The 10744-nt window shown below is 36.1% G+C and overlaps 2 protein-coding genes across 9 annotated transcripts in view; one reads left to right on the top strand and one right to left on the bottom strand.

The window, feature by feature from the left end:
• The window catches only part of LOC108752870, a 6225-nt gene extending 874 nt beyond the window's left edge, over positions 1 to 5351 (bottom strand). Inside the window, exons 1-10 of one of the 2 annotated variants that reach the window (XM_018494036.1) lie at positions 4961 to 5351; positions 4654 to 4875; positions 3473 to 3966; positions 3001 to 3175; positions 2255 to 2584; positions 1985 to 2190; positions 1667 to 1904; positions 1306 to 1545; positions 974 to 1225; positions 676 to 898 (exon numbers count right to left, since the gene is read on the bottom strand). In XM_018494036.1, coding sequence (XP_018349538.1) covers positions 676 to 898; positions 974 to 1225; positions 1306 to 1545; positions 1667 to 1904; positions 1985 to 2190; positions 2255 to 2584; positions 3001 to 3175; positions 3473 to 3966; positions 4654 to 4875; positions 4961 to 5062 — 2482 coding nt within the window. In that variant the 5' untranslated portion in view covers positions 5063 to 5351. The remainder of the gene's footprint in view (positions 1 to 675; positions 899 to 973; positions 1226 to 1305; positions 1546 to 1666; positions 1905 to 1984; positions 2191 to 2254; positions 2585 to 3000; positions 3176 to 3472; positions 3967 to 4653; positions 4876 to 4960) is intronic. The other variant, XM_018494037.1, reaches the window with a different exon arrangement.
• Positions 5352 to 6242: 891 nt separating this feature from the next.
• The window catches only part of LOC108752958 (ras-related protein Rab-5C), a 6870-nt gene continuing 2368 nt past the window's right edge, over positions 6243 to 10744 (top strand). The window contains exons 1-6 of one of the 7 annotated variants that reach the window (XM_018494227.1): positions 7014 to 7149; positions 7212 to 7276; positions 9518 to 9686; positions 9775 to 9926; positions 10037 to 10253; positions 10601 to 10725. In XM_018494227.1, the coding sequence (XP_018349729.1) occupies positions 9524 to 9686; positions 9775 to 9926; positions 10037 to 10253; positions 10601 to 10713 (645 nt within the window). In that variant the 5' untranslated portion in view covers positions 7014 to 7149; positions 7212 to 7276; positions 9518 to 9523 and the 3' untranslated portion in view covers positions 10714 to 10725. Of the gene's footprint in view, positions 7154 to 7211; positions 7277 to 7610; positions 8080 to 8125; positions 8335 to 9517; positions 9687 to 9774; positions 9927 to 10036; positions 10254 to 10600; positions 10726 to 10744 lie in introns of those variants that run through there. The other 6 variants (XM_018494223.1, XM_018494225.1, XM_018494224.1 and 3 more) reach the window with 6 other exon arrangements.

Here is a 10744-nt window from a genome sequence, read left to right as displayed (position 1 = left end):
CACAAATATATATATATATATATATATATATATATATATATATATATATATATATATATATATAGAGCTTTAAAAACGAAGGTATTATTTATTTATAATACCAAAGTGGTAGTAAGACAAATCTTCTCTATGATGTAAGTGAAAAATTGTAACAGTATTAATATTTCATTGACATAGTATACATTTGTGGTAGTAAAATACGTGAAAATGATATACAAAGGCAAAAAAATGATTTCGTCGTTCAAAACAGCAGGATATATAATTATAGAAATTTCATTTTACGTATTTTAATATAAAATAAGTAGAAATCGTTAGCAATCATATTTAACACAACAGCAAAATAATTACATGGAATATTGCATGCTTATACTATATATCTTTAATCTATATAATAATATGTTTAATTGTACAAAAATTTGCATAACAGTATGCAAAATGATGTACACTCGTTTTAATTTATGATAAAAATATAATAGTTATTGTGCGAATTATATAAAACATTTTATCAAAATATAATGATCGTATTGAATAAGCCGTACAATAACAATAATCGATTATTTGTATATAAATTTTTTGATCGTATTTCTACCACGTATTCCTTCAATAAATTTTTTTATGTTAAAATATACATTGTGTATTTAAATTTTCCTAAGTAAAAGCATCAGAATCGCTAACTTGCATTGAGATCATCTTTGTTTTTAGCAGTAAGCTCAAAAATCATATCCCGCATACGGCTCAATTCTTTCAATTCCCCTTTCATTCTTTCAATATTTCTATCTTTTTCTGATATAGTTTGCTCAGAGGTCTGTAGTATATGTTTCATTTGTTCAATTTCTTGCTTAAGCGCAGATATATCACTTTGATTTGCTTCTATCTCTGCACTTTTTTTCTCTAAAATCTATAACATATAAAATATAATAGAATTTGAGTTAGAAACATTTTTTAGAGATGAAATATAGAGAATTAACTATACCTGTTCTTTTTTGCCAAGGGAATCTTGCATTTTTTGTAAAAGTTTACTTAATTCATGATTTTTATTGCTCATATCTGTAGCCTTTGCTTCGGCAATTAAAAGTTCATTATCTAATTCTTTGATTTTTTTGGTTAATATATCAATTTTATTATTACTATCTTCTAAGTCTTTTGTACACTGTGTCAGTTTTTCATTTAAATTTTCTAAATTTGTCGACTTTTCGGCTACAATTTTTTTCAAGGATTCATTCTCCTAAAATGCAATAGTCATTATTATAAAAATTAAAGAAATTGTTAAAGCAATTTCGCATTTGTGTAATAATAAGCACTCACTTTTTTTTTTAACGAAAGCGCATTCTGAGATTGATTTTCTTTCTCGATAAATTTTTTGGTTAATGCACATTTTTCCGCTTTTGTTCCTTCCAAAGATTGCTGGGTATCAAATAATAATTGATGTAATCTACTAGACTCAGCCACTATTTGTGCTAATCTGTGTTGTAGACTAGTAGCATGATTATTTGCTGCTTCTAAACTTGACCGCATTGCCCTTTCAGAATGTCTCATTGTTGCTAACTTTAAAGAAATTACAATATGATAAGATATATCAAACTGTGTACACTATCAATGTAAAAAAAGATTATTATAACATTACAAAAAAAGGTTATTATAACATTATAATGTATAAATTTTATACCTTATATTCATATAATTCCATGACCGCGGACGTTGGAATATCACTAGTTTGATTTGATTCGAGTTTGGTTAAAAATGCATCGAGGCGTTCTTCTTGCCCAAAGGAAAATAACGGCGCCAATTCGTTCCCGATATAATTCAGGGACACTTTACTCGAGATCTCCAATATATTGTTATTGGTATTTTGAACCAATATCAATGGTTCTAATTCTTTCATGCAAAGTGCTACTGCGGAAACACTTCTCAAACAGAAATTCTATATGTACAACTGTCACATGTTAAATTAAGATGAACATCTTATCACATGTGAAGGGTTTACCATTCTTGTGGAAATCCAATCGATGATGTCAACTGCAAGGCTTTGTGCTTAACTTCTGCATCACCGGTGAACAATGCTAGCGCTATTATCATTTGTATTTGTTTTTTACTGAGCAATTCAGAATATAGAGTTAACCAGTTGGAATGATTCGCTGCCAAATCTGCTGTCAAGGCTAAAGCGTGAATGTAAAGGTTGGTAGAAGCATTCTGTAAAGTCGAAAACATCAGTACTTTAACGTGTGCAGCACAGCATATTAAATTCTGTATTTACCTGCATAAAGTTTCTAGTCCAATCTCCACAGGCGGAAAAGTCATTATTCAGCACATGATTGAACTGTTTGCGCATTGCATGTTCGTTGAATGAGCTCATAATTTTCTTTTTCAGCGCAGGAGTTTTAATCATTTCTTGAAACAGCTGCATCAATTCGGCTTGCTTCATTTCTGCGTTTTGACCTTCACTTTGATCATTAACTTCGTCCTCCTGATTCGTTATAAGCATTAGGACAGACGGATCTATCTCTGTTAAAACTTCAGCACAGGTTCTGGTGCGTCGAGAATCAATTATTATGCTTCGTATAAGTGCTAAAGCTTTTGAACACACCTATGTTTTTCAACAGAAATTTTGATTAAATTACTGATTAATTTCTCGTATTCCATCTTTTCCTTTATATATTTCGAATTATTGCATTAATAAGAATTATGAAAAATGATAATAGAGATTACGAGCGCGAGCGTGGCATAGCAGACAGCGCATTGGTCTATCATGCCAAAGATCTCGGGTTCGATCTCGGTAGGAACCAAAATATTTTCGCTTGTGTCTCCTCTCGGAAAAGGCCGGCAACCTTCTGACCACAGAAACACCTTTCGAAAAACCCGCCGTTCAGAACCGGCATTAAAACTATAGGTCACATATGCTTGTGGCAATTTTGAATAATCAACGTGCGCACCACAAGCACATGAGAGAGGTGTAACATAGGCCAGAGGACTAAGAATAAGAAAATAATAAAGATTACGTACCTGTTCCACAGGTACCCATGTCATAGCTGATTTTATACATGCAGGATACAAAGGCGTTATGGCAGTTAATTTCAGCTTCACCAATAATAATAAAAATTCCATCATGAAAGCGACGCATTCCGGATCTGTGTTCTCTTCCAAAGTAGCCAATATATTTTCAATATCTTTGCCGTAACTAGTCAACATTGAAAATGTATATAAGTATATTGGGTGTTATCAAAAAAGGAGGTCATAGACTTTAAAGACAAAAACTAAATCAAAAAGTCCTAGTAAAGTCCGAAAACAAATGGTCCAAGAGATATCTTGGCAACCGTTCGTTTTCGGACTTATGTTTATTAAAACTTTTGATTTATTTTTTGTCATTCTATATACTTTTAAAATCTGTGATCCTTTTTTGATAACATTCTGTATGTTTTATCTTTGAAATATTTTATGCATTATGTTACATAAGAACCAGACTTGATCGACTTACTTCGAATATGTGAGTAGAACATTTCGCCAATGTTCGTTTTGCCCAATATCGTTAAAAAAGTCGACGATATGTCTCAATAATAAAACATCTTTTTGTTTCATCGCTTTTCCCAGATTAATAAACGTTACCGATGCAAAATCTGTGATATATTTCTCATACATGTTCGTGTTACTTGGTTCCAATATAATTAATAACTTGCAACATTGTACACTAGTATTGACATGATCTTGTAATTTCACTAACGTTCTAATAAATGCTTTAGTATTGACGGTTCGCATCAGCGTGTATACTGCCGGAAGATTTTTATAACATAGATTTACCAGTACACCTAAAGATAGACAGATAATCTCTTCTTCTTTTGATTGTACTACCCACTGAGTTAATGTGGAAATTAAATATGGAAGCTGAGTCTCTTGCCACGAGATTTTGATGCCATATGTTAATTCTTGTAATAGTTTTAATACTCGTATCTTCTTTTCAGTTGTCAGATTCGCCTATAATGCTCGAAAGAACTTTATGTTAATTTGATTATGCAAAGTATCTAATAATATACTCTATTTCTTGCCATTATCCTATTTATAGAACATCTTTTTAATGTTTCTTCAATTTTTTTCTATGTATGAATCTTTTTGATTTTTTCCATATCTATATAATTTATATGTATAAAAAAATTTGTTTAATACTCCATATGGAGAAAAAATTTAAAAAGGTGCTAAAGGCTACGAAAATGTAGGATATTAGTACTAATAAATGAATTTTAATCTTACAATAATTTTAATACAAAGCTAAATGTATCGATTCTCATTAAGTCATTCTCAGTAACATAAAAATATATAAATAAAAAAGATTGCAAAATTACAAAAATATCAAATAATAACTTTTGTAATTTTGCGATCTTTTTTATTTATACATTTTATATTATAATATAAATTAATATAATGAGAGCCGAAACGTTTAGCATTGTAATTAAATTATTGTAAGATTAAAATTTATTTATTAGCACTTAACATCCTGCACTGATTCATAGCCTTTATATATTATTTAATTTGTTTAAAAATTTTGAATCTAAGTATATTGATTTTTAGTTTTAAAAAGGTACTGTCCTATAAATAGAATGACGAGAAACAATGGATTATATGATTTGTGGAAAAAAACAATGTGTGAGTTATTAAATTCCATACCTCCAATAATCTTGCTAATATCGGCGCAAATTTATATATATGAATAAGTGATTGTCTAGCAGATATATTCCGACAAGCGTTTTGCAAAACATCCACAGCGCTCCAGATTAAAGTAGATCGTGATCCTATGGAGTTCATAAGTTCGTACAGACTCACGTAGAACTCCGCGGCTACACTAGTCCCAGGATCAAATATACTCAGGTCCAGTGATGCGCTAATCACCTTAGAAATATAAGTTTATAAATAGGACTTTAAAAATACAATAACAATATAAGTGTATTAAGCATAAATGTGTTTTCATATTTACTCCAAGACTTCTTTGTATAGCGGAGATTACATTTTCGCTGGGATGCTTGGTGTATTCTAAGGCCGCTGATATAAACGTTCTCATATACTGATATTTCTCCATTATCGCACTAAAATATTTCGCAGAGAGATTCCAATAAAATTTACTTCGCCGAAGACGTTAATGTATAATGTGTTAACTGGTTTTCTTTTAAAAATTTATCGCCGCGTGTATCTCAAATGCAGGTGCGTCTCAAAACTTGGTGGAGATGTTTCTTCAAAAGGTATTGGAAATCATAGTTCGATGAATATCGCGTTCTGTTACTAACGTCGCACGTTTTCGGACGTAAACAAAAGGCAGCATATGACATGACATGTGAAAGAATCTCAAACGTGGACGCCCATTTTTAAAAACCGACACGATTCAAATCGGCCAATCACGTCCCACATTGTCGCAGGAACCAATCGGCATGTGTGATGTTCTACGTAGGGCAGAGCTGATATTTTATTCGTCGTAGGAACTGAAGGCAAGACCAATCATATCAAAGAATTTTCCAACAGTTGCAAAGTTACTTTTTCTGCCAATGGCTGCGTTTAGCAGAACACAACAGTTTTGCGATCGTCTTATAATTGTCTGCTGAGATAGGACTGTTCCTCTTGATCTAAAAGCATAACCCAATCAGCGCGAAAAAAACTTCCAACAGTTGCAAAATAAACATTCTGCTGAATAAACGCAGCCATAGACCATTCATAGTCAAATGAGAAGAATAATCGATTTCATTTTCCTCTCTTCTTTCTTTATACAGGACACCTATCATGGAACAAAGTTGGAATGAATTCTAATTGGAATTATTCCATTTTCCCCAGAAAACACAATAAAAACCTAGGGAATAATTAAATAATTCCGATCGAAATCCATTTCGATTTTGTTCCATAATGGTGTCCTGGAGGTCGTTTGTGTATCTTCAAATCGATAGGAAGATACAGAATCGATTCTCTGGGGATCAATTCTGTATCTTGAAACGAGGTGAAAATTGAGCAAATTTACTAGGCGTTGACCAATGAAATAATCAGTATTCTAATAAATTCGTTCACTTATAATTTTTACCTCATTTCAAGATACAAAACCGAACTTTATTCTTCGAAAAAGAGCAAAACGAGCAAAACTAAAGTTTTACATCACATTTCTAATCAATTATACGGCTTCTGGTGATGGCCACGTGCGAAATCTCGACGCGAGATGGCGTTTCGACGACAGCACATGGAAATGCTGACGCAATATGCTGTCGATGTTCGCCCTGGCTAATTCCTACTTGTCCGTGCTTGTTCGTAGTGGTCGGTACTGGTCGGTACGTGTACGTTATCAGTGGAATCGGCGGAGAGACAAAACCGAGTCGGGTGGGAGCCACACGAGAGAGGCGTATCCGTGTTTCGTTCGCCGCGAAACGTTCCTCCGACGTGACGATCCGGTGGGTGAATCTATTTTGCGATCACGCGCAATCCTCGGGGAAATCCGAAGCGGAACGAACGAGCGAAAAGTGACGCAGCACCATATGCATCGCGGTGCGGTGTCGGTAATTTCGTTTTCTCTTTCTCTTTCTCTCTTCTCCCTTCTCGTTCCTTGTCAGTCTCTCTCTCATTTGCTCCTTCCTCTGTCTCTCCCTCTCCCATCGGAGTGTCAAAGTTCCGAGACTATTCGTCGACGTATCCGTCGTCGGTGCTCGTCGATGTAGGTTACGGAGGAGAGGAGAAACGAGTCGCGATCGCGGGGTGCGAGTGTTACGCGGCCGGGCGGCGACACGCACCTCCCACGGGAAGAAAAAAAAAACGGAACGTCGTGCACGGCGATATCAAGTGCGAACGAACGAGAACGAGCGAGCGAGCGAGCGAGTGTAGCAGGGGAGAGCGAGAGAGGATTCCGAAGAGTCGGTGATACGGTAGGACGAAGGAGAGGAGCGATCTGCAGAGGAGTTTCGCGTGCCATCCGGAAGCTGTCATAAATGTGCACGTTCTACATAAATTGCGCGATCTATGCACAATCAACGAGCCGATCTATCGGTGGTGAGTGCTGATCTAGCCTGACGCTCCGGCAACGAGTCGACGTTCAATCATCATCATCGCAGCATTGGTCGCCGTCGTCGCCCCTCTCCCGAGAAGAAGCTAGCCCAGTGCGGCGTACCTATCTAACGGCGTGCCCCTCGACAACGCAAAGCAAGTTAAAAACATAAAAAAAAAACATTCTCTTGAGAACTTTGAATTTTCACTCTTGGCAGGTGTCAGTTATTCTGCACGAGGAAGAGCAGCGAGCGCCGCATTTATTAGTGTGCGAAGCGAGCGAGTAAGCGAATCCTAAAATTATCCAACCCCCTTCGAAGAACCCGGCCGATGACGAGAGAGAAGAATGTTTATACTAGAGAGGATGTTTATATTCTGGAGAATGTTTATACTGGAGGATGCACGCTGGACGAGGGAGACGAGGGAATGGCGAACGCGTGTGTCATCCTGTCACTCGATTGTTCTCTTTCTCTCTCTCTCTCTCTTTCTCTCTCATCCACTGCCTCCTTGAGACCAGGATGAAATACGAAAGCTCCAGTTTCTCCCCCCTCTCCCCTGGGAAGAGAGAACATCCGATCTTTCAAATGTTGCTGACGTTTCGACGGGCGGTGACAAGTTACCTCAGGGCAGTGACAATCGTGGCGCATTCGTTCCCGTTCCCTTTATTTGCCTCTCTCCATTCCTTCCTTCCTTCTCGCTCACTCCCTCATCCGCGCTCTCTTTTCCCCTCGTATTCTTTTTCCGCTATCTCGCATAGTCCATCTCCTTCTGTCTCCCTCTTATTTGCACGCACACACACATGATGCGCTTGCGCGCGCATACACACACACACACACACGAAAACACGTACACGCATACACAACAAGTATATACGCGACATGGCTGTTCTCTGTTTCTCTCTATTCCTCCTTCGTGCTACGTCGATGCATCGTTTTAACGGTTTCTCGTAATTTTTCGATAACACCCTGAGTGCCCAAGGTTACGGAAGTGTCGCGGTGACGTACATGATCGCATTCCAGTGGCTTTTCCTTTCGACGACGGATGCCACGGCGGTGAGACGGACAGGCAGGCGGCTCGCACGAGACGGTACATAGAGCGCGCGTGCGGAGCGCCTCGTCGGCGGATCCTTTTTCACGTAGCGTTTGCACGTACTTGGATCTCGTGATTGCGCCGAGTAAAAGTTGGGAGTCTTTGTGGGTGCATCGCTCCCTCCTCCCTGGGCCCCTTCCCCTCATCTCGCCTTAACCGCTTCAAAGTATTTCATTCTCAGCCTCTCCAGCCTCGCGGAAGGAAGGAGAGGAAAGAAAAATAATGCCGGAGGACGTATTCGATGACGTTCAGGTTCATACTAATTGGATAATATAATTAACAGTACCGGATCCTAATGGGTTAATGAGAGCCCCCGCCTGTTTTCCATCCCTGCCGCCTCCTCTCCAAATAAAGCTAAGCTACCTTTGACTTTTTATTACCGAGCACGCGTAAGTAATCCGTCTATTCTATGTAATTAACTACAGTAGAGAGAAACGGTCGCGTTGAACCTCGTCAGTGATTCATTCTATTTGTTTCTATCATGAGATCCCCCATACCGGTATCGTCGCTCGTCCATCGTCTTGAACTTGATTCTTGGAATATTGAATTCGTTTATTTCAATACCGTTTTCACCCCGCAATCGTTGTTTTTCTGGACTTTCTTATCTTATCACTGGTATACATTCGTATTTCATTGCAAATATCTCGTCTTAAAATGATCTTCTGTCTCCCGCACGTTTTTCTTGCAATTGTTCTTAATTGATTGTCATTTTCGGTTGTGCGTTTAAATTCTGTTTTGTGTTTCTTATTATATTTGCTATTTGGATTTTGCTAGATATATAGGCCACAGATAATCTAAAAATATTATAATTAATTCCTGTATGCCTGAAGCAAAGTCTTATCTGTCAGGTATAAAGCTCCAGTATAAATAGACGCGTTTATCTATTGAATTGAACTTGTTGTGTATAATGACAACTAAAATTTATTAAATCTTACAGTATGTCACTTCTTTATATAAAAAGATCAAGCATATAAAGTTTTTCGATGTGTATCTAAACATTGGATGTATCTTTATTTTGATTTTAGGAATTATATTAAGTCTTTAATATCATTGTAATGTTTGTATTGCATTACATACATAAAAAAAATTTTAATTTTATTAATAGTATTTTATTATAGAATACATTTTTTTATTAAATACTCTTCTAAAAAACTTCTAATAAGAAACAGTATTATTATTAGAATAATATACTAATCTTTCAATACACTTCAATTTTTTCATTCTACTTATATTTTCTTTTTTGTAACATTTAAATGTAATTGAAAGTAAGTTAAAAGAAGATGTCACCAATCATATAACACTTATTGTGAAACAGAAGAATACTCCTTAAATACCCCATAAATACATCTTCTGATTAATAATATAGCTAGCAATATGGTTAACAGTTAATAACTTGCGAAATCAGTTAAGATTGAGAAATTAATTTTCTTTCTAGGTGATCATGGCGACTCGGGGTACGGCCCAAAGGCCGAATGGATCAACACAAGGAAAAATTTGTCAGTTTAAACTAGTTTTACTCGGTGAATCAGCAGTTGGAAAATCAAGTCTTGTTTTAAGGTTTGTCAAAGGACAGTTCCACGAGTATCAGGAGAGTACAATTGGCGGTAAGAACATTTATGTGCAATTTAATGCATAAACATATTTTTTTTACATTAGTTGTATTGTCACTACCGCGAATATAATTATTTCCAGCTGCATTTCTAACACAAACTGTATGTTTGGATGACACAACTGTAAAATTTGAAATTTGGGACACTGCGGGGCAAGAACGTTATCACAGTCTTGCACCAATGTATTATCGTGGTGCACAGGCAGCCATTGTTGTGTATGACATAACAAATCAGGCAAGTAATCCATAAGAATTTGTGTGAATTTGAAGGAGTAGAATGTTTATAACAAAGTTAAATCAACGAGAAGGGATGACAGAACTAATTGATATTTATTATTTTACTAGGATACATTCTCACGTGCCCAAACATGGGTAAAAGAATTGCAGCGCCAAGCCAGTCCGAGCATAGTAATAGCATTAGCTGGAAATAAGGCAGATTTGGCAAATAAGAGAGTCGTCGAGTACGATGAAGCTCAAACGTATGCGGATGAAAATGGCCTTCTTTTCATGGAAACATCTGCTAAAACAGCAATGAATGTTAACGACATATTCCTTGCAATTGGTGAGCTGTGTATATTTTTATTTCTTTCCTGTTAAAATTTAATTACACATTATCGGCAGATAATTGCATAAAAATTATACTACAAAAGTAATATATTAGTGTTTTCAATTTAATAAATACTACATATATAAATTTTTTATTTTATTTGATAATAAGTATGTTATCGCAGAAATGTGATTCTATCTCGTGTTACGCATTATTGCTATTCAAAATACGTGATAACTGCAACTCTACACCTGTTGGTGCAACATTACATTGAACAGCAAAAAAAAACAGTTTCGAAAAATGCTTATGATTATAAAACACGTTGACACAGTTTTGCTACAACAAGATATTTCTTTTCACAGCTAAAAAGCTTCCTAAAAACGAACAATCAGGAAGCGCAAGTACGAGTGGTCAAGGCCGTCGACTAGTCGAGTCAGATGGGCAAAAGGCAGCAACCGGCAATTGCTGCAAGTGATTATCTAAATCCGTATGTGTCTCACAATATA

Source organism: Trachymyrmex septentrionalis, unplaced genomic scaffold (assembly GCF_001594115.1).
Source record: "Trachymyrmex septentrionalis isolate Tsep2-gDNA-1 unplaced genomic scaffold, Tsep1.0 scaffold62, whole genome shotgun sequence".
NCBI classification, from domain to species: Eukaryota; Metazoa; Arthropoda; class Insecta; order Hymenoptera; family Formicidae; genus Trachymyrmex; species Trachymyrmex septentrionalis.
Note: the sequence above shows the minus strand (reverse complement) of the source record. Positions and strands in the feature narration are given on the sequence as shown.